The sequence below is a fragment of the Dermacentor albipictus genome, chromosome 1 (genome assembly GCF_038994185.2).
Source record: "Dermacentor albipictus isolate Rhodes 1998 colony chromosome 1, USDA_Dalb.pri_finalv2, whole genome shotgun sequence".
NCBI lineage: Eukaryota > Metazoa > Arthropoda > Arachnida > Ixodida > Ixodidae > Dermacentor > Dermacentor albipictus.
In genome coordinates this window covers 302,371,178-302,395,222 of record NC_091821.1, presented here as the reverse complement: position 1 = coordinate 302,395,222, position 24,045 = coordinate 302,371,178, and the positions used below count along the sequence as shown (strand labels likewise).

Genomic DNA, 24,045 nt, shown 5'->3' with positions numbered 1-24,045 from the left:
AATCATGGAACACATCATCTATACTCACATCATGACATTTCTCGACTCGAATAACTTTTTCAATCCTGCCCAGCACGGGTTTCGCCGTGGTTACTCCTGCGAGACTCAGCTTGCCGCTTTCTTACACGATCTGCACTCTAACCTTGATTGTAATCTTCAGTCTGACGTAATATTTTTAGATTTTGCTAAAGCCTTTGACAAAGTGCCCCATAAACGCCTTCTTATAAAGCTTTCCCGCTTAAATTTTGACCCTAATATACTAAAGTGGATTGAAGAATTCTTGACTAATCGTTCACAATTCGTCACCATTAATAATAGGAATTCTAATTCAGTCTCTGTAACTTCAGGCGTCCCACAAGGATCCGTGCTGGGCCCGCTACTTTTCCTAATATACATAAATGATTTACCATTAAACGTAACATCTAGCATACGTATGTTCGCGGATGACTGTGTGATATATCGTGTTATTAATTCCACCGCTGACCAATCTTCTCTTCAAAGTGATCTTGATGCAGTCCAGGACTGGTGTAACGAGTGGCTAATGGAACTTAACCCGCGTAAGTGTAAATATTTGTCCATTCACCGTCGCCGTAATTCCCTCCTATTTCCTTATGTAATATCTGAAGTTCCGGTAGAACTAGTTCATTCATACAAGTATTTAGGAGTAACAATTTCGAGCGATCTTTCCTGGAATCCTCATGTTACTAACCTAATATCATCCGCGAACAGGACTTTAGGATTTTTAAAACGCCATCTGCATCACGCTCCTCAACATGTAAAATTGTTAGCCTACAAATCATTTGTCAGGTCAAAACTAGAATTTGCATCGCCTATTTGGAATCCTCATCAGGCATACCTAATTAATGATCTTGAATCTGTACAAAATCGCGCCGCTCGTTTCATCCACTCATCATATTCCTTTGACATCAGCGTTTCCTCCTTAAAAACTGCATCCGCATTATCCCCCTTATCGCTCCGTCGTCGCATTGCCAGCCTAGCTTTATTTCACAAATTCTTTCATAGCCATATGCGCATCCCACCTTATATCCTTCCTCCTACACGCATATCTCACCGCACCAGCCATCAGCTACAGGTTGCCCGTCCACGCGCACGCACTGTCACGTTTTCAAATTCTTTTTTTCTTCGCACAGCTGCAGACTGGAACGGCCTTCCTAACGACGTTGCTGTCATTATGTGCCCATCCAAGTTCACCGAAAATGTAAAAAACTTCCTGTTATTGTGACTATGTATTTTTATTCTTGCCACCCCTTATGTAACGCTCCATTTATTGGAGCCTTTAAGGTAATAAAATGAAATGAAATGAAATGTGTTATTCACCGCGTATCGGATATAATGATCAAAGTTTTGCCGTCTGGATGGCGTTTTCCGTGCCAAATAAGCATAACATTTGCATTGCTTAGTTCCCAGAAATGAACAATGTCTAGACGACGCGATGTTTACCTCCGTAAGTTCGTATCTGCCGCCATTACCACGCTGTGTGTCCCAACGTTACTAGGCGCGTCCCGCCCCGCCTGTGCACCGGAGAGTACCTGAGTAGGCGCAGCGCGCCACAAGAAGGTGCTACAGTGCAGTCCACTTATAACGATACCACATATAACGATATATTGGTTATAACGATGGGTCGACATGAGAGTGTCATTTTATGCATTAGGTCTATGGGGGAAAAAACATTTATAACGATGTGTTATTCACCGCGTATCGGATATAATGATCAAAGTTTTGCCGTCTGGATGGCGTTTTCCGTGCCAAATAAGCATAACATTTGCATTGCTTAGTTCCCTGAAATTAACAATGTCTAGACGACGCGATGTTTACCTCCGTAAGTTTGTATCTGCCACATATACGCCCAAAATTTGAGCCTGGGGGAGGCTGGATTCAGCGCTTTAAAGAGCGGCATGGAATCGTTTACAAAAACGTGGTAGGAGAAGCGGCGTCTTTGGACACAGAGGCAAAGCAGCGGTGGCTGCAGGTGCGCATTACCATGCAGCACGTCCCGCCCCGACCGTGCACCGCGGAGTACCTGAGTAGGCGCAGCGCGCCACAAGATGGCGCTAGCTGCTTCATGCGCGTAGGCCACTGTCGCTCCGAGAGAGAGAGAAAGAAAAAAAAAAGTGACAAGCAAAGTGGCGCGGTGGCGCCCGCCCCGCACATCTTTCTTTCGCGATAGCAGGCTGACGCCACCGAAGCAGCGTGCAGCCAACAGTTCAACCCAGTTAGAAGATGGCGCCGACAAAGCGCAAAGCTGTTTCGCTTGACACGAAGATGGATATTTTGCAGGACTCTCAATGCGGCTTCAAGGTGAGCACCCTTGTGAAGAAGTACGAGCTCGCCCAGTTAACGATATCAACCATCTTGAAAACCGGGAGCACCGCGATTGTGAAGGCAGGAGCTATCAGCGGCCATGCTGATCAGCGGAAAAGGGTTAGAGACCCTTTGTACGCTGATGTTGAAGAGGCGCTTTACCAGCGGTTCATCACCAATTGCTTTAAAAAGGCGGGCTATGTGCGTAAGGACGAACTTCCCCAATTCACTGAGACCAACACGGTGGAAGCCTCTGACATAACCGAGCTCTGGGAGCTCGTTCCTACTGGTGACACAAGTGGTGTGTCAATGGAGGAGTTTTTGACTGCAGACAGTGCTGCCTCGTTCTGCGATGAGGTCACCGACGAGGCGATCGCCGAAGATCTGCTGTCTCGACAGGCGGCAAAGTTGCGCGACGGTGGCGACGGCAGCAGCGACAGTGACGAGATTCACAGTAGCTCCTTGACCCTGACCTCGATGTCCATGCAAAGTGCACTGTCGTCGATCGACTCCTTAACTGATTTTGTGCATGCTAAAGGATTGTCGCCAGTGTTCGCGCAGCCGCTGGAATCCCATGCACACCATGTGTAAAGCTGAAGCTGCCGCAAAAGCAAGTGCAGATTTCGGACTATTTCAGCGCGCCTAACCCGTGACATGGTCATTGGCGCTAGAAATAAAGTTTGTTTTTCACAGCCTACTTTTTTCATCATCTATTCTTTAGAGCAAGTAGTGAATTCGAGTTCGGAGCTGCAAAGGTGTGTTCCGCGTTTCTTATTTAAATGTTTTTTTTAAATGACTGCAGTCCAGATATAGCGATCATCGGTTATAATGATCAAATTTTTCGTCTTTCTCGATATTGTTATAAGTGGACTGCACTGTAGCTGCTTCATGCAATCTGGCCACAGTCGCTCCGAAAGAGAGAGAGAAAAAAAAAAAGCGACAAGCAAAGTGGCGCGGTGGCGCCCGTCCTGCACTCAGTCTCTCTCTCTCGCGATAGTAGGCTGACGCCGCCGAAGCAGCGTGCAGCCAACGGTACAACCCAGTTCGAAGATGGCGCTGACAAAGCGCAAAGCTGTGTCGCTTGACACGAAGATGGATATATAGCAGGACTCTCGACCCGGCTTCAAGGTGAGCACCCTTGTGAAGAAGTACGAGCTCGCTCAGTCGATGATATCAACCATCTTGAAAACCGGGAGCACCGTGATTGTGAAGGCAGGAGCTATCAGCGGTCATGCCGATCAGCGGAAAAGGGTTAGAGACCTTTTGTACGCTGATGTTGAAGAGGCGCTTTACCAGTGGTTCATCACAACCCGCGCGCATAATGTGCCTATTAGTGGGCCAATACTTGCCACCAAAGCGAAGAACTTCGCTTTTCTTCTGGGACGCCCAAAATTTGAGCCTGGGGGAGGCTGGATTCAGCGCTTTAAAGAGCGGCATGGAATCGTTTACAAAAACGTGGTAGGAGAAGCGGCGTCTTTGGACACAGAGGCAAAGCAGCAGTGGCTGCAGACAAAGCTGCCCGGCGTGCTGGAGCGCTACGCGGAGAAGGACATATATAATTGTGACGAAACTGCTCTGTTTTTTCAAATGTTGCCGTCGAAGACTCGCGCTCTTAAAGGAGATCGATGCCCTGGCGGGAAGCACTTGAAACTTGGGGTGATCGTGTTGCTGTGTGTTAGCATGGACGGGAGCCATCGTCTCAAGCCTTTCATGACTGGGCAATCAAAGAAGCCAACGTGCTTTAAGAATTAGCACATCCCGGTCCGCTATCGCAGCAGTAAGAAGGCGTGGATGACCCGTGACCTGTTCGAAGAATGGCTGCTCGAGTTCGACAGTATAATTGAAGGCCAAGGAAGAAAAGTAGTGTTTTTCATATTTTTCATATTTCAAATCACATTTTTCGTCTTTCTCGATATCGTTATTAGTGGATTGCACTGTAGTAGGCTGTGCAGCGGGTGAAGGATGTGGGCGCACTTCGGAATGAACCTACGGTAAAAGTTTGAGGCCCAGAAACTCTCGAAGCTGGCGGATGGTTTTTGGCTGAGGAAACCATCGTACTGCTTCGACCTTGTCCTGATGCGGTTGCACTCCTGCGCTTGAAGTGCTGTGGCCCAAAAATAGTAGCGACGGTACCCCGAACACGCACTTGGCCGTATTGGTAACGATGCCGTGCTCTGTTATTCGTTGTAGCACGCAGCGTAGATGACTCTCGTGCTCTTCGGGCGTGCAGCTAGCAATCGGCAGATCCTCCAGGTAAACCTTGCAGAAGTTGAGGCCGATGACGGCGGATGAGGGTTTCTTTTAGTGTTGCATATGCTTTTTTACCAGGCTGGTCGAGTAAAAGATCCCATATTTCACTGGCTATGGGCAGTGGGAGACTGCTTATGACGTAGTGGTACAGTACTTGGTAAGGTCTGCTGTGATGCGTCGTGCTGCGAAGTGCGCTTCTACTTGAATAAACCAGAGTGCGGGGTCTGCGGTCCAAAAGTGGGGCAGCTTACCGTCGAATGAAGAGACTGTCGGCGTAGCGTCCATCATGGACGTCGAAGTCATAGTCGTGGAGTCCGTCGTCGAAGTCATAGCGACGTTGATGCTTAACCCTGGTGGCTGCTGATCACGTCCGCGTCACCAATGTTGGAACGCGCTGCGAGGCTAAGTGAGTATAAGCAACCACGCGTCCCAAACAACAACTGAACTTTTATTAACTCCGAAGCTCACAAAGAAAAGTCACGTGGTTCCTCGCGCATGCGCTCCTGGCATTGCGCACGGAAGCAACGTTTTGCGGCGCTACATGTGACCTTGGCGAAACTGCGCCGTGACGAAAAATTACCGATGCCGCAAAGAGTAAAATCGGGTCAACAAATGCTCGCATTGACGTCACATTTCTCAGAGAGGTTCCTGTAAGTAAAGTAAATTAGTGGCTTTGAAAAGAAAATTTGGTATATTTCGATCTGGGTGGGAATCGAACCCAGGCGGGAATTGAACCCAGGCCTCTGGGGTTTGAGACAAGCACACTTCCCTGGCTTGCCCACAGTTGTGGCTTACTAAGGGTGTGGCTGGTGCATGCCTGATTGCACACGTCACGTGGTCACAGAGACGCGCTCGTGCCACTGCTCACGCATTTGTCGTCACCGTCTTCCACTACTGGCTCAGACGCTGCTCATTATGCCAGCATTCCCATGCTGCTCTTCCCTCTGCGAAGGTGTTGACGGCACTGGCCCACTACCAGTAGGTGCGGCAATTTCAGCTAGCTCTGTCGTGCGCTCCAATGGACAGTTGCCACAATTTTTCATAAATGTATTTAATTATGACAAAAAGTGTGCGAAGTGTGCAATCACACTTTTGCCTTCACATTTTCCAAACGTGTGACACTTGAGATGGATGCCATGACCTTTACGTGATTGTTCATGTGTTGATTAGCTTAGGCCATCATACCTAATATCTAGCTAATACTCTCATTTTGGTCATTCCAGTGTGCCCACCCCAGTTGCTCACTTTCCACATAATATATAACCAAGCTCAATGCTTAGCTCTTCTCAAGTACAACTCGAGGTCTTTTGAGTCAACATGTGCTCTGGCCATTCTTTCATAGTTAACCGTAACACCTTCAACAAGGTCTTGTCCCGCCTTATTTCTGTGCTAATTTATTTGTGAGTAAGAGGTACTTGATGCGTGTGCATGTAACTTCATCAATATTTTCATTTTTTTCGCCGATGGACAGTCCGGACAGTATTTAGGTTCTCATCTCCTGAGACACACTTTATCTCAGTCATATTCTGACAAGATTATAGCAAATTGCTGTGTTCAAGCAGTTGCTGTCCTTGATGTTTGCTTGGATGAATACAAGAGGCTTGGGGTTTATCAACAAAGTAAATTTTCATTCATGTAGATGCCAGTGGAATTTCTTAATGCCTTGGACTTTGGCCAGAGCTTCCTTATCAATACGAGAATAGTTTGATTAATGGTGGATTCCCACAGTGAATTCGGAGTAGCTGGTGAATTCCGTGATCGTGCGCAGCTTTCTGGCACAGATCAACACCTTCTAATCCACGATTGGAACAATCTATGCCGTTGGAGCACAGAGTGAGAGAGCAAGTTCTCTACAGATCCAGAGTTGCTCGAGATGTTCTGCAGATGGTCACCTGCTTCCGCTGTTCATTGCCAGCATAGACGAAACATCGTTGTTGAATGCCTGCTCATAAGCAGTGACTTTAGAGTCGCTGTCTGTCTGATTTGTTGTATGTAACAGAACTTGATATCTAAGTCGGAGCTGCCACTATCGAGAAGCAAGGAAGTGATGCCATGCGCTGCGATGAGTTGTCTGTGGTGTCCGCCATTACCATGAGAGCCGTGACTGTGCACCAGTGCCCCTTCATGCACGCATCGGTTACTAAAACCTTGGATACAAAAGAAATTCAGCACACAGCGCTACTGATTCCTTACTGCGATGACATTGTCGGCTGCGCCCTGTTCTGCAGTGACGTTGACGACTTGCTCTGTGCCCTGTACGAATTCTCCCTTGGCAATTTCATCAGCGCAGACGATAGTGTCGAGGTCTGTTAGCCTCTGACCGACCACAACATGTATAGTTATTGTAATACAGTATTGAAGTAGTCTGTTGATGACGACAGAATACTCTCAAGCAATAAAAAAAGATATGAATCTGTTCATTTTGCTGCCATTTGTTAATTCGACCTTTTGTGTACTTTGACCAAAATGTACGGTCTCACAAGGGTCAAGTTATCGTAAGTCGCCTATAACAATGCAGATTGCTTTGCCTAAATTTGCAGGCTGCCTAAGGTGAGGCATGCTTTATTTAATGACCAGAAACTGTTCTTCAGAAGTGCCATATGCTTACTCAGGAACTCGTGCATCTGCGCCAGAACTACAATGCTCCTGCGGCATTTTCAAGTCTACACTTGGATTGGTCTTTCTCCTTGCAGCAACTGTTCTTGTTTTCTAGTATTTGAACAAAAACAACTATTTGACAACTTCATATAACAGGCTTTCAAATTGAATAGCAAGAACTATTTGGTGTGCCACCTGCCGCGATCATCAAAACCCGTATACCATGGTTAATTCAAGCATGTTTTCAGGCAATTCAGATATACTAAATGGACTTAAACTGACTCTACCGACATGCCTCGTGCTGATTTTCTAATGAGAGCCCCTCCCGGCCCCTCCCCCCCCCCCCACCCCGCTTCTTAAAAGAAGGAAATTGCAGCGCTAAAGGAAAAGAAAAAGTGATGAGAAGGTTTGCAGCAGCATGCAAACAATAAGAACTAATTTCCATTAAAAAAAAAGTAATAGTTTGTGTCCAGTTATTTCTCTACATTTGCACTTATATTCGTTTTCGTGGGTTGCCGTTTGTACTCCTGTAGATCACGAGCGTGTATTCACAACTGTGAATGGTCGTCTATATACCTGTAGGGTTTGCTAAGCCGAGTTCATGGCCGTCTCCGCACAGGGGAATCCGGAACTACGAGGCCCGAACCGTTTAGAAATAGTTCCATGTTGAGTTACCCATCGCGATCAGGCAAACACTTCTATCGCGAATAAATCAAAGTTTTTGGGCATGTAGGACCCTCTGGGCTGTACTTGTAGGCGATAAGGTAGCCTCTCCGCCTATGGGATAATCTGACTGATTTATGTCGAATGCTCGGTTGCCATAGTCATAAGTTCGAATCCCTCTATAAGATTTTTTTTTTAAGATGGTGAGCTTGAAATCCACCTCTTCCAGTGCACTACATCTGCAGGCTAGGAGTGACGCCTGCCCCTGGCAAAAGATGCCGAGAGCGAGTGGGGCTATACTAATCCAGGTAGAACCAAATTAGGAAGGCCCGCTAAGCTTCAACAAGACATTTCCTCACCAGAACAGGAATTGGCCTCCCTGATGCAGTATGCTGCCACTACCTCCCAAATGACTCTCAATTACCCAATGGCCCTCAGTCCCCAGCAGCTGTGGAGCACCTGACCAAGGCGAAGGTCAGACCTGTCACGCAGCAGAGGGTGATAACAATCTCTGGGTCTGGATAGGCCGCCAATGGAAACTGACTGTGATGTTATTGGGGCCGGATCACTCCAGAAAAAGGGAGAAGCAGCACGCGAAAGCAAAAACACACATAAGACTTGTATTGACGTGCACGACACAGATAACGGCACACACAAGTGACAATGTCCCAAAATGCCTCATAGGCTACATGCACTATATCTATGGTACGGTGGATTATGTTCGGCCTACAGTTCCGGCGTAAGCGTGTGTCGCCGTGTCTGAGACCTCGTTGAACTGGTACCGGCCAGCGGCGTCGGACAACAGTGTCGGCCGGCGGGTCGGTCAACCGTGACCAGCGGGGTCGGACAACAGTGTCGGCCGGCGGGTCGGACAACCGTGACCAGCGGGGTCGGACAACAGTGCCGGCCGGCGGGTCAGACAGCCGTGTAGGACGGCCGGGTCGGACAGCTGGGTCGGACGGCCGGGACGGTCGGCTGGGTCGGACAGCCGGGTTGGACGGCCGGGTCGGACAGCCGGGTCGGACGGTCGGCTGGGTCGGACAGCCGGGTTGGACGGCCGGGTCGGACCGCCTCGCGGCGCTCAGGTAGCCGGCCGCAGTCACCGGGTCGCGTCCACAGCTGGCGGGGTAGCCCTGTGGCCGCTCACCCGAACGCTCGAGCGCCCCGGTTCCGGACCGCCAGCCCTCCTGGACCAGTGCCCAGCGGAAGAGCGGGGCGAGGGAACCTCCCAGCGGGCGACAGTGTTGTTTCGGGTGTGGCGTATTGGCGCGGTCGGCGATAGCTCCTATGGGCCAGACGCCCAGCGAGGAAGCTGTTTTCCGTCGACCGCCGAACCTCGCGCACTGCTCACGCCACGAGCCACGGGCCACGCTCTCGCGCCACGCTTTTTGAGGCGCCACTGCCGACGCTCCGAAGTCGGCGTCGATGATGATGATGATGACTCTCTTGCGGGTATTTGCTAAGATTCACTGTCCTCTTCGCCCCCGCACGGCGCACTGTCTTCGTATGTTTATGTTTCCACTCCCGCGTACCATATATTATGACACTGACCCTTGCAACGTTTTAACACTCGAACCCCCTCGAGTGAGGCTAGCTTAGCAGGACTCTTTGAGGAAGTGTCAGACATTGTTTGGGATATCATTGGCCTTAGTGAGATTAGAACTACTGGTGAGGCTTATACATTGCTGAATAATGGACATGTCCTCTGCTATAGAGGTCTCCCTGATAAGAAACAATATGGGGTAGGATTCCTAATCCACAAGGACATAGCTGGCAACACTGACGAACTTTATAGCATTAACGAGAGGGTAGCTGTAGTCTTAATCAAACTTAATAAGAGGTATAGATTAAAGGTAGCACAAGCCTACGCTCCAACATCCAGTCACGACGATGAGGAAGTAGATCAGTTTTATGAAGATGTTGGATTAGCTATGAGAAAAGTGCAAACTCGGTATACTAGTATACTCAGTAATGGGCGACTTCAATTAAAAAGTTGGGAAAAAGCAGGCTGGTGAACAAGCAATTGGCAACTACGGCGTCGATTCTAGGAACGCCAGAGGAGAGATTATGGTAGAATTCGCAGAAAGGAATAAGCTTTGAATAATGAACACCTTTTTCAGGAAGCGTAGCAACAGAAAGTGGACCTGGAAAAGCCCTAATGGTGAAACAAGAAATGAAATTGATTTCTTACTTTCTGCCAATCAAAGCATAGTGCATGATGTTGAAGTGACTTAGGGTAAAGTGCAGTGATCATAGGTTAGTGAGGGCTAGGATTCACCTATATTTGAAGAGAGAAAGAGCAAAATTGGTCAAGAATAAACAGGTCAACCTAGAGGCAGCAAGGGTAAAAGCAGACAAATTCAGGCTGGTACTTGCGAACAAACATGCAGCCTTAGAACAGAGAGATGATGATGACATAGAGCTAATGAGTGAAACCGTAACTAGGCTGGCTTCAGAGGCAGCAATTGAAGTTGGAGGCAAGGCACCAAGGCAACCAGTAGGCAAGCTATCCCAAGTAACACAGGACCTAATACAGAAATGACAAAGAATGAAAGTGTCCAACTTAAGAAATAAGATAGAATTTGCGGAACTCTCAAAACTGATCAACAAAGCGAATATAAGTGATATTCGAAACTGTAACATGAGAAAGACTGAAGGAGCCGTAAAAAATGGACGCAGCCTGAAATAAGTGAGAGAGAAACTTGGCATAGGACGAACCAAGATGTATGCACAAAAAGATAAGCAATCTCGAAGATATAGTAGTAAAAGCAGCGGAAGAATTCTATACTGACCTGTACAGTACCCAGAGGGCTCAGGATATCTGAATTAGAAACAGTAATGAACAGGATACAGAAACTCCTCCTATAACTAGCGATGAGGTCAGAAGGGCCTTGCAAGGCATGAAACAAGGAACAGCGGCAGGAGAAGATGGAATACCAGTCTATTTAATCAAAGATGGAGGAGACATACTGCTTGGAAAACTGGCGGCTCCTTATACGAAGTGTCTATCAACTGCAAGGGTCCTAGAAAACTGGAAGAATGCAAACGTTATACTAATCCACAAAAAGGGAGACGTTAAAGAATTGAAAACTTGCAGGCCCATTACCTTACTCCCAGTATTATATCAAATATTTACCAAAATAATCTCCAACAGAATAAGAGCAACACTGGACTTTAGCCAACCAAGGGAACAGGCTGACTTCAGGAAGGGATACTCTACAATGGATCACATCGATGTCATTAATCAGGTTATCGAGAAATCCGCAGAGTACAATAAGCCTCTCTATATGGCTTTCATAGATTATGAAAAGGCATTTGATTCAGTAGAGATACCAGCAGTCATAGAGGCATTATGTAACCAAGGAGTACTGACCGCTTACGTAAATACCTTGGAAAATATCTTTAGAGGTTCCACAGCTACCTTAATTCGACACAAGAAAATCAGGAAGATGCCTATAAAGAAAGGGGTCAGACAGGGAGACACAATCTCTCCAATGCTGTTCACTGCGTGCTTGGAAGAAGTATTCAAGCTATTGAACTAGGAAGGCTTAGGAATAAGGATCGACGGCGAATATCTCGGCAACCTTCGGTTTGCTGATGACATGGTTCTGTTCAGCAACAATGCAGATGAGTTACAACAAACGACTGAGGAGCTTAACAGAGAGAGTGTAAGAGTGGGGTTGAAGATTAATGTGCAGAAGACAAAGATAATTATGAATAGCCGGGCAAAGGAACAAGAGTTCAGGATCTCCAGTCAGCCTCTAGAATCTGTAAAGGAGTACATTTACCTAGGTCAATCGAAGGGAACCCTGATCATGTGAAGGAAATTCATAGAAGAATAAAAATGGGTTGGATCGCATACGGCAGACATTGTCAGCTCCTGAGTGGAAGCTTACCATTATCATTGAAAAGGAAGGTGTACAATCAATGCATTTTACCAGTGCTGACGTACGGGGCAGACACTTGGAGACTGATAAAGAAGCTTGAGAACAAGTTAAGCACTGTGCAAAGAGTGATGAAATGAAGATTGCTAGGCATAACGTTAAGATACAGAAAGAGCAGTTTGGATCGGAGAGCAAACGGGTATAGACGATAATCTAATTGACATTAAAAGAAAAAAAAATGGAGCTGCGCAGGTTAGATAACCAGAAGACAATTAGGGTTACAGAATGGGTGCCAAGAGAAGGGAAGCGCATTCGAGCATGGCAGAATACTAGGTGGACCAATAAAATTAGGAAATTTACGGGCGCTAGTTGAAATCGGTTGGCGCAGGACAGGGGTAATTGGAGATTGCAGGGAGAGGCCTTCGTCCTGCGGTGGACATAAAACAGGCTGATGATGATGGTGGTGTGGTGTGTACATGAAAAATTTTGAATGTTTGTACACCCTTGCTATTTACCACTGATTCAGTAGTAGTACACACTGCAGCATCAGTCCAATGCTGTGGCTAGATGAATCGCTGTGAAACTCCAGTGGAGCAGCAGTGTTTTAACGTGTCGGTGTCATCTCGTTGCTGAGCCTCTACCTCGCTAACAATTCTCGGTCCATTTACCTTCAGTTTCTTTTTTTCAGGAGTTCATGTAGTGGGTGAAACACGTTAGGAAATATCCTTGACGAGCTTCCCACAATAGTTTTCTAGTCTAAGAAATTATCATAGGTCTTTCATATTTCCAGGTGTCATGGCATGCAGAATTGCCACCATATTCTTGGGACTGGGGCTACTGTCACCCACCTGTACCAAGCACTCGATGGAGTCCTTCAAGAAGCAATACTTTTCCTTTCTTCAAGTGCTTTCATTGGTTCGTCTTGATTTTGCAAGTGCTCTTGCTCGCCTCCTCCACTGACAACTATGTCCTATTGTAAAGCTTTCCATCCTTTATTCCCTTGAAATGGCACACTTGAAATCAGTGCAACGAGAAGGATGAGTGCTGACTAGCCCAGCCTTATTGCATGCCGGATGGTGTGAAAACTCATCATGAGACATTTCCGTCCAATGGTATTTGGAAGTAGGCATGCTTACAAGTGGACTTACGAGAATTCAGCACCTCAAGCAATTCTGACAAAAGGGTTCCTGCCTAAGGTATTTATTTTTCTGCCTTCGATACAGGTTACGACCTCGCAAGCACCACACAGTCTAACTTGCCTTCTTTGCCAGGTGTTACTACTTGCTGGTTGTTAAAGGTGTGATTACAATTCGTTCTCCCTCTAGTCGGTGCCCGCATTACAGGGCGACGAAGATGTTACGTCGCCCAAGTGGGAGGCTGCCCCTACGCAGTCCCGATTTTGAAGCCCAACTATGGGCAGTCCAATGGGCCCGCAACGTGGCGGAGAGGCTAGGTCCTTCTGTCCCAACGTGGGAGCGGCCCACTACGTGCTAGTCTACATTCTGATGGACCTTGACAAAGTTTTTCCATCCATCCATCCAGTCAATTGAGTTCATCTTCTGTCTCAAGGCATAAGTAACATATATTGAGCGCTTGCATATTTAGGCTGAGCTTGTTCCTTGATGCAGAGCTTTGCCTTGATAAATGTTTAGTTCGCCAAGCCCATCTCCTTATAGTCCTTTGTAGTTTTCCAACATGGCTGTTATTTGATGTTCCTTATTATGACTGTACTTGACGCCAGTCTACATTAACATCTTCAAACCTTGCTCTTTCTAGTATATTGGAACTTCACAATCTTTCAACATGTAGAGGTTATGGCATTGCCCACTTTAGGAAATTTCAACATTGGCTTTTTCTTCCAGTATTTTTGGCTTATCTCTGTATGGCTTGAGTGTGATCCCAGCTGACTCGTGTTGTTCCACATCATGAAGATCGCCTGTATATGTGTGCGTTAATTACTGGAGACCTCATGTCCATTTCTATTTTGATGACTTTTCCTGACATCTGTGCGGCTACTGTTATATTTGTTTGGGAAAGCCCTTCGTGGTTAATGTATAGAGTGGCTTGATGCTGTCTTCTTCATGCATTGATTTGTAGTTTGTGGAGTGAGAGTAGCAGTATTTTTTTCGGTGCATATCGGCTACCTTTGCCTTTGAATGCCAGTTGAAAATATCTTCCTCCTCTACCTATGATGAGTCATGTACCTACAACAATAATGCTCGTTATTTTCTGCCTTGCAGTTGAGCTTTCTCTTTGACGACTTGCCTTCCTACTGCTTTGTCTCAGGTGATTTGTGCCTTGCCCATTCTCTCATTGCAATTCCTTAACATTGTTTATGGCTAGTAGTGCTGTCGCAAACTCCACTGCCAACTTGAAGACTAGTCAATGTTCCGTTAGAAGTTGTTTTAGAATGCTAGGATCTCTTATGCCATCGACTAATTGGTATCAAAGGCTGGTATCTATAGAGTCACGAAACTTGCATAGCACTGACCTCTACTTGAGCATAATCCACCATGGTTTCGTTTATGAACTGCTTTCCATGGTGTCTCTCGAAGGTCTTGTTGGATCTTGGTTGATGGTGTTGTTGTAGGATTTGCTCGTAGACAATGGCTTGTCTGGAGTTGTCAGGTTGCATATCCATCCATATGTCCTCTGTCCAGCAATAGTAAGAAAACTGCGTTTGCTTTTCCTTTGTTATGATGTCATTAGTAGCAGAGAAACACCCCAGTCATTCCACGTATCATGCTGTAATGGTTGGGGTCAGGCATGAAATGGTAGCTGGCCCATGCCGTCGTCCAACTTATCCACGTTGAGGACGTTGTTGAAGGGAGAGACTTGTTCTCATCGAGAACGAGGAATATGGGATTGATTTACAGTATCTACATGAGAATGTTACAGTTCATCAGTCTCACATGACTGAAAGAGGAATGCACACTGAGGAGCCGCCAATGGCTCCTTAAATACACTCTGTCCTCCATAGATCCCTAGGTGAGGGAAGACGGGGAGGGTTTACGCACTCAATTCTGCACAGGGTGCACTGACCAAACAAAGGTGAGAGGGTTTTCGCAGACACGGTGCTTGACCAGAGCAGGCGCCTCTTTATCCCAGAGTTGGCCCTGCAGTCAGTGGCCACCGCTTCTGTCCACTGGCTGACGACTTCTAAGCTGCGTGAGATGGCACCACAAAAACATTTTATTTCAGGAGTTCCACTGCTTCAAACAAGCCTTGACGGTGACGGCGTACACACTAACAATAATTGCTCCGCTGACTGTGTCTAGCCATCTCGGCGCCCTTCCGTAGGGGACGCGGCGCATTGTCCTCCTTACAAAATGAGTCGCCACCGCAGCCATGGTGGTGCTGATAGGCTAGAAACTGATGTATTGCCGTTCTTTCAAAGCGAGTCGTCACAGCAGACATATGGGGTCTTTCCGTCAGTCACTTCCTCGAAGATCGCCAGCCCCCGCCGGTCGAATGTAACAGCTCCTCCATGGCTCAGAAAATCTCGACTGGCAAGTGCTGATAACTGCTGGGCAGGAAGAGAATGGCTGGTGGCAAGGGGGGGATGCCTTGGCTTGCAGCGACCAGCGGTGAAATGATGACACCGCCCCAAAACATCCAACAAGGACAGGCAACTGCAAAACGAACCCCACAACATGGCTCTGCGCCGCGATGACATATCTTGGATCTCACTTTAGACCCGCTAGACTTAAAAAAAAAAAAACACATAAGTGCAGAGACAACAAATGCTGAATTTCGCTACGCCAGTTTTTGAAAGAATTTCGTGCTGACAAATTGAGCAGCCGTGGAGGGAGTCCTGTTAAATGAGAGGTGATTTTCTTGGCTTAACCAAATTAACAATACCAACCCCAAAACTTAGGCGGCATCCTCAAACGCAGAATTCAAATAAGCCTGCTCAAACCATCCACATTACTATGCAATTTTCCCTTCTTATATCTAACGGAGAAGTTGTACTCTTGTAGAGTGGGGCTCCATCGGAGCAAGCAGCCATTTTTGTGTGACATTTGATTGAGCCACATCAGAGGACAGTGGTCGGTCTCAAAGATGAACCTCGCTCTGTACAAGTAACACGACAACTTCTGGGCTGCCCAAACTAAACAAGCACATTCCTTCGAAGCGCTGTAGGCTGCCTCTCTTACAGTTAGTTTACGGCTGGCATAGAGGATAGGATGTTCCTCGTTATTGTCGCCGACCTAAGTATCATGCCCATACCCCTGTCGCTTGCGCCACAGTGAACTATGAATTCCTTTGTGTAGTCTGGTGCGCGAAGCACAGGACAAGAAACCAATAGCGTTTTCAAACTTTGGAAAGCGTTCTCTTTCTTGTTATCCCAGTGCACACTATTCGGTGCTCCTTTTCGGAGGGCGTCTGTTAAAGGACTTGCCATTCGCGAGTAATTCGGAGTGTACCATTGATAGTACCCTGCAAGTCCCAAAAATGAACGAATGCCTGTTTTCGTGCATGGCTGTGAAAATTCTCCAATCACAGCTGTTTTCAGCTCGGCCGGCTGTCTCGTGCTCTGACCGACAACATGGCCCAGATAAGTAACCTGCGAGCAGCCAAAACTGCACTTTTCCGCTTTCATCGTTAAGCCCACTTCCCTCAACCGTGAGAGCGCCTGCTTGAGGTGCGATACATGCTCTTTCCAGCTGTACGAAAAAATTGCTACATCATCAAGATATGGCAAAGCGAACTCCTGCAAGTCCTTTAGGACAATATCCATTAACTTAGAGAAGCTATACAGCGTGTTCTTCAGCCCGAAGCTGAGGGCGAGAGGGCGAAAAGTGCCTACAGGTGAGATAGACGCGGCATAGCGGCTGGCACTTTCTGAAAGGGGAACTTGCCAGTATCCCTGCACGAGATCTACAGTTGAAATGTATTTAGCAGCGCTAATTCTTTCACTTCATTCCTCAATGTTGGCTATGGGGTACAGCTGATCCCTAGTGATGGCATTTAACTTCCTGTATTCATCACACGGACAAGGGTCCTTATTAGGGGTTCCTACAAGTATTAGCGGTGACGTGTGTAGTCGCTCTCGATGGGCTCAATAACTCCCAACTCTAGCATGCGCTGTATCTCTGCCTCCACAATTTCTCTCTGTCGTGGAGACGCCCTGTAAGGCTTTGATCTTACATGTTCGGTTGATGTAAGCTCTATTTCATGCGTTATTAGTTTGGTTCTACCTGACCGATCGCTGAATCTATCGAGATATTCCCCTAACAGCCCTCTTAGCTCATCTAGCTGCTCGGGTCTAAGAGCGTGCGAGCTTACCGAATGTTTTACTACTACTTCTAGACTGATCTCAGAGTTGGAGGTCGCCTTATACTCATTAAACTTTGTACTAGTGTCATCCTGCTCTTTGATGGTACAGTTAACGACTCAGCTCCGCTCTGAAATTGCGGCATCATGAAATTGCAGTGGTATATCCTCACCTCCTTCCTGCGACCGGGCATTTTCAGAGCCTAGTTAGTATCTGAAAGTTTGTGCAACACTTTAACGGGTCCATCCCAATGAACTTCAAGCTTGTTCTTTCTTGAAGGTTTGAGGATCATTACCTGGTCTCTGGCGTTAAACGTACGAAGCCTCGCATTTTTGTCGTAATAGAACTTGGCATTTTTTTTTAGCTACTCCCATGTTCTTTTCAACTGGTTCTTGGGTTGCGCTTAGCCATTCCGGCAGATTTAGCGTGTATTCTGCCACTGTTGGACGCTCTCCTTGTTCCTCCCACATCTCTCTTAAGATTCTCAGTGGAGAACGGAGTGTCCTCCCATACACTAGTTCTGCTGACGAGAAACCTGTAGCCTCATGAGGAACCGTTCACAAAGCAAACAAAGTGGCCGAAAGGCAAGTCTTCCAGTCCTCCTTGTGCTCGTAACAGAGCGCCCGCACAACTGGCTTAAGCACTGAATGCCACCTCTCTACACTATTTGGCTGAGGGTGATAGACGGAATTGTGTATTAACTTTACCCTGCACTTTTGTAAGAATGTGGAAGTCAGTGCGCTGGTGAATACTGACCCTTGATCCACCTGAATTTCAGCTGGAAACCTAACTCGTGCGAATACTGTCAAAAGCGCATCTACTACTTCGGTGGAGCCGAGCTCTTTCAGAGCGATTGCTTCTGGAAACTTTGTATCCGGACACAGCATGGTAAACAAGTACCTGTGCCCCGATTTTGTCTTTGACAGAGGCCTTACCGTGTCTATCACAAGTCATCTGGAAGGTTCCGTTATTAGGTGCACTACTTTTAGTGGAGCTTTCCATGTTTCTCCTGGTTTACCTGAGCACTGGCTGGTGTTGCATGATCTTACAAAGTTTTCTACGTCTTTGAAACAGCCAGGCCAGTAATATTCCATAAGCAATATTTCCTTCAATTTGTTTATGCCTAGGTGGCCGCACCACCCATTTCCATGACAGAGACTCAAAAGGTCCTCCCTGTACTTAGTAGGTACCACTAACTGATCTCGAATCCTACCCTTTCGGTCTCTGTAGTGCTGATACAACAATCCACCTCTCTATTGTATCGTCACGTCGCTCCTAGCAACGCGATCTTTAGATGTGTGATGTAGTTTAGCTAAGCTATAATCCTTGTTTTGCTCGGGTGCTAGTGACTCTCTGTCCACACGTAAGAGCTGATCAAAGTTCTTTGAGGCCAGTGAGAGTTACGACCCTGTCTCGCTTGCGAGTGTGTCAGCTGGCCTTCCTGCAGGCGTGAACTTTGACACCCTTGTGATAAGCTCTTATTGAGTTGGTCAGCTGGCAGTGTTTCCTCAACCGTTTTTTCGTCTCTCGAGCCTTGCGCAGATTCGGTTACCGAAGTTACCTCTTTTGCTACTTCCACTGGAGCAGCTTTTGTATATTCAGCTGAAAGCGACGCGATTTTACGAGCTTGGCCTTGCGTGAACGCCTGTACTATGTCCTCTGCCAGTTTAAGCCCCTTGTCCTGCAGTAACTGATCCGACCGATTCGAAAAAATGTAGAGGTACTGCAGCGAAAAGAATTTGGAAACTGCAGTATCGGTCACGAATTCCCGAACGGTCCACTGATTTTGACTTTGGCCACGGGCACACACACGCTGTGTTCTTCACAACCTATTTAATCCATGCTACTTCTCCAGTGAAGTCATCTACCGTCTCGTAAGACGGATGGACAGTGTCCATCGTGGCGGCACTGTCTCGCAGCACCCGGCATGGTTTGCCATTAACTCGCAGGTCGTGAAGATATGGGCTTAAAAGTTCCATATTCTCGTCTTTTTTATCCATGTAGGAGAAAACTATTCTAGGCTGCCCGCAGTTTGGAGTGATACGTCTGAGTTTGTGGCACTTATAGCAGCAGATTGGTCTAAAAGATTCGAATTTTTGTATGGTTTCCCCGTTTGATTTCTCCTTGCTCTTTTCTGAGGGCTTTTCCTCCACGCTACAGGCTCCGGTCGTCTAGTCTGTGAACTCTTTTTGAACTCAAATGGTTTCTGTGGTCTATTTCGACTGTCCCAATTTCCGTCCTCTGCGTTCAACTTCCTACGCATTGCGTACTCTTCACCAAATTCAGCCACCCTTTCCACAGTGTTTACGTTTCCTCTGTCTTGCACCCCAAAGCTTCACAGATGGTGGGATGCTTCTGTAAAACTGCTCTAGACACATGCAGTCAATAATCATGTCTCTGCTCTCGTACGCTTCCACGCTTTTCATCCACTCGACTAGGTCGGCCTTTAAGCTATATGCAAACTCCGGATATCCCTCGCTATCCTTCTTGCCTGTGCTTCTAAACCTCTGCCGAAAAGCTTCGGCTGAAAGGCGATACTTTTTCAAAAGACTAGCTTTAACTTCTGCATAATTATAAGCATCCTGCGCACTGAGTCTGGCGATTACTTCTGCAGCCCCACACGGTAACATAGACAGCAACTGCTGCGGCCATGTACTCAGGCCGAAGTTCATCTTCTTGCAAGTCCTTTCAAAATCGCGTAGGAACAAGCCTATGTCGGTCCCGACCTCAAATGGCTTTAACAGCCTGTCCATGTGGTATGATTCTGCCTCACTTGATCATCCCAGAGCCCCTTCACTTCCTTGAGACAACTCCAAACGTTTTCTTTCAAGGTGAAGTTGCAGTTTTCTTAACTCCTGATCTATCTTGCATTCCTCTCTGTCCTGTTTCTCTCTTTTCCTGAAAAGTTCTAACCCAATTTCAATGTTTTCCTCACTGGCCTGTTCGGAAATCAGCTGCAATGTTTCCAATTTTAGCACTTCCTTGCAAACCTCTAGGCCCAGTTCCTCACCAACGATCAACATTTCGTCTCTCAGCAGTGTCCTTAAGCCCATGACTTCTGCTTTACTGTCTTGGTCCTGCAGTAACAATGCCCATGATTCTTGTGTTGTATGGATGTTGCTGACTTAAGCAGCACAAGTAGAAGCACTAACTTCTCTATGTGGTCACATCTGGTGACTCCTGAATCTTTGCCACCTTTGCAATACTACTGCCTTACACAATGAATGGAATCCTGCAGCTGCTTTGGTTATTTGCAGGCTGCCCTTTTTGCTATGGTGACTGTGTATGGTCCTTCCACGCAGGTGCATCAAAACTCCCACTCCAAGGAGCGGCCCTATGCCTGCCGTGTCTGTGAGAAGCGGTTCAACGCAGCCTCTACATTGTATGCTCACATGAAGATCCACACGGGAGAGCGGCCCTACACGTGCACCATCTGCAACCGCTCCTTCACGTTCAACAACACACTGGTGCGGCACATTCGCACCCACACGGGTGAAAAGCCATACAAATGTGAACTTTGCCCACTGCGCTTTTCCACTGCTTCCAACTTGTCTTCGCATCGTAAGAAGCACTCGCAGGAGCGACAGTTTCACTGCGAGATCTGCCCGCAGGAGTTCTCTACAGCAACGGCGCTGGCCTCCCACGTCAAGACCCACACGGGTGAGCATGCACACCAGTGTGAGGTGTGCTCCCGGGGATTTGCCAAGTTTGCTGGCCTGCAGGCGCACATGCGCAAGCACACTGGAGAGCGGGCCTTCTACTGTGCTGAGTGCGGCAAGGGGTTCACGCGCAAGCTGCACCTCAAGCAGCACGTGGCCTCGGAGCACGAGCCAGTGCGACCTGTGGCAACGTGTGAGGTGTGTCAGCGTGACTTTGTCAATGTGGAGTCCCTCCAGGTGCACATGAAGACACACAATGTGTCCAGGGGGACGAGTGCAATTGTCGTGTACATCAACAAAAAGTGAGCCCGCCTGGCTGGCTAACAAGTGTGACTGTTAAACATTGTAGTTCTGTTGTGCCCTCTGGGAGTGATTGCTTTCTACGCTGAATTGTGCAGCCTTTTTGAGAATAAATGTTGAAGGAGTTGCCTGCTACAGGCATGCTCTGTTTGCATGCACACATTGCCTTACTGTGGCCGTTTATGGGGAAAAATTGTGACAAGTGTAGTAGCTTAGCACACAGTGTCTGGTAGCAGAAATGCAATACGAGACCGGTTGGAGAAACACAGTACTGGGTGTTTAGACGACACAGACTTTAAAAAGATTCCCTGTGGTAGATAGCATAGTTCTAGTCATTGAGCTGAATTACTCATATAGGCAGACATTATGCGGACAAGTAATCAAAATTCATATTCAACTAATCAAAAACATCACAAATTACCTTAATTAATTGCTCAATGTTACATATTGCAATTTAGAATTTAGCCGGTGAGTCTGTAATATACATTTGGAAAAAATTTTCAGGACATCAGTTTTAGAGGTATTCAATTCCAAAGTGTGCAACAAGATATGTGGGTGTTCCAGTGAGTTTAGTGCTTCAATGCATAAGACAGTTTGTTAAAAAAAAACATGTATATAAACCATGTGTATAAACGTGTTCATGAAAGGATTAAAGGGTTCGTAATTTGTGCTTTGTCCTTCACTGTCATAGTCGTTCATACTGATACGTAAGTCCATAGAAGGTCAAAACAGTCGTCCTGACTGATAACGATAAAGAGACTCGCATGCAAGCTGTTAGCTAAACTGGCCAGCGTTTCAATCTGCTGTATAGTTACATTGTATGGAGTCTTCTGTGTCATCAGTGTTTCACTCGCGTAACAATATTTTCAGTGTTAAATGCAGCGCAACATAATCATAAATGTGCACCAACTACTAGCACCGTTATCTGTCTACTGAATGATTGTGCATTTTTAAGCAATTTTCACGGTGCATCTCAAAATTCAGGTAATCTTTAGGAGTCGTTCCAAGTGAATATGCCTTGCAAGCTCACCGGCTACAATTCTCAAATTGCAAAAGGTGCCATAAAGTTAAAAAGGTTAGTGTGTTTTTTGAAATTAGTTTACACATTTTGATGTTTCATGCAAGTAATGTACACCATTTTGAGTAATCCAGCTGAAGGACTAAATTGCGCTATCTGCCACAGGCAATTGTTAAAAATTTTGTATGATCTAAAAAAGAAAACACCCTGTATATTGGCAAAGTCTAGTCTAGTCTAGTTCAAATGGCAAATTTGCTTGTTTGATTGCCCATCTCAATATCAACATTTAGAATTCCAGTATTAGGTGGCCATTCCAACTTCATTCTGGAAACTCGGACTCCCAGTCAATCTGTGTGTTTAAACATGCTGAATTATTCAGGATTAATTCAACACCAAAGTTGCCACTCTGCAACTTTGTTCCAGAGTAGTGTCAAGAATGTGGTTTGTCTGTGCTTTTTATTCAGCAGTACTGACTTAAATATGCAGTCATGGCTACTATTCAAACAAATGTTTTCTGGGCAAGCGCATCATCAAGGGATAAAAATGCTCTCCTCGCTCTCCTCATTGCTCTACGTGTGTCGATATGGTGAGGGCTAACATTATTTTAGCTAAGGTGTCAGCACGATGCTGAAAACTTTAGTGCTTTCAGGACCACAATGTCCCCACTTTTACTCGGTGTTAAAGGCCGTTCGTGTTACCGACCTATACCAGTGGGTAATTAATACATGCCCAAGCAGAGACCGTTTGATACAGTAGGATTTTCGATGGGTAAAGGAGAAACGCATGAAAAGCTCCTGCTTTTGTCCTTGTTTTTCTTGCACTACCAATGTCATCCAACTCATCCAAAGTGTTGTGCATAGGAACGAGATCTGCAACTTTGGTTCGTTTCCTATTCTTGCACAGTGATAGGCAGCTTCTTTTGAATAACTGCAATAATACTTGTTTTTTTTTTTTAATTTAAGGAGGGCTGCCTTATGGCATAGAAAAAGCAAAACAAGGAAACTTATAAATATACCAACTGCAATTGTTTTTGTGAGCAGTGCTTTGGAAGGATGGCCATCTGGGCAAGTCAGTAGGGTGTCATGCTAAAGACTGGTTAATGTCTCATAACACTGCAAAGACATCTTTTTTTGTGTGTGTTGCTGTAGTGCATACAGATTCCTCGAAACCTGCACGATAATTGGCATTAATGTAAGTTCAGTATCCCCAACAAAATTCTGCTTACTCATAGCCTTTATTGGTCTCTCAGCAAATATATTACCAATGAAGCTAGCTGTGCACTTGGATATCTACGATGTAGCTCACATTTGGCTCCAACACTTGCACCACCAGCCTATTGTGTATAACCCTTGTCTTTACCGAACCCCAGAGTATGCATACAGTTTGGCATCCGCACCCAACTGTCCCACTAAATGCCCGCCACTCTCAAATTTCATGCAGTTAACAGCAACGGAGAATTGCAAGCCCCATGAGCACAAGACATGCTGGCACATGGCTTCGGCATTGCTCCTACAGTTTTAGGCCACCAGTTCTTGGTCGTGCAATCACAGCACAGCAGAACATTCACTCGCACCACAGAGCAGTTATGACACTCGTACTGAGATACAAGCATGGCAACACGAATTGCTAACTTCCACCTTGCCCCAAGAGAACAGGAAGCAAGCTTGTCTTAGCTTGTCTTACCATGGAAAATCTGACTAATGGACAGAGTATTTCAGGCCATTGATTATTGTTTAGGTTTGCAAGAAAAACATTTTCCTTGTTGCTTGACACTACTTCAACAGAGAGAGGGCGACTGTTGTGGGTTTTCTTGGAGGCTACACCAGCTCATCAGATATCTCGGGCATTGCGCACAACCACCTCAGATAAAGATCATCATAACTCAATGCACGATATATAGCACTCCTCTCAAACTGTTGTTTTTCCTTGAAGAAAAAAATTATTCATCATGCGACCAATGACTGCATTTTCTCTGAGGAGCTGAAACTGGCAATTATAAAAAAAAATAAATGAAAAAGTAGGCTTCATGCACACATTTGCAAGAATAACATTTGTGCGATATAGAAACTTTGA

At 46.4% G+C, this 24,045-nt stretch overlaps 1 protein-coding gene and 1 pseudogene across 2 annotated transcripts in view; both read left to right on the top strand.

Annotated features, from left to right (window-relative positions):
• LOC135920896 (zinc finger protein 883-like) overlaps nt 1-21,624 on the top strand; it is a 59,971-nt gene extending 38,347 nt beyond the window's left edge. For both annotated transcript variants that reach the window (XM_065455156.1, XM_065455155.2), the window contains one exon: nt 20,298-21,624. In XM_065455156.1, coding sequence (XP_065311228.1) covers nt 20,298-20,960 — 663 coding nt within the window. In that variant the 3' untranslated portion in view covers nt 20,961-21,624. The remainder of the gene's footprint in view (nt 1-20,297) is intronic.
• On the top strand, nt 3,373-4,074 carry LOC135920881 (tigger transposable element-derived protein 4-like; annotated as a pseudogene).
• Nucleotides 21,625-24,045: the final 2,421 nt, after the last annotated feature.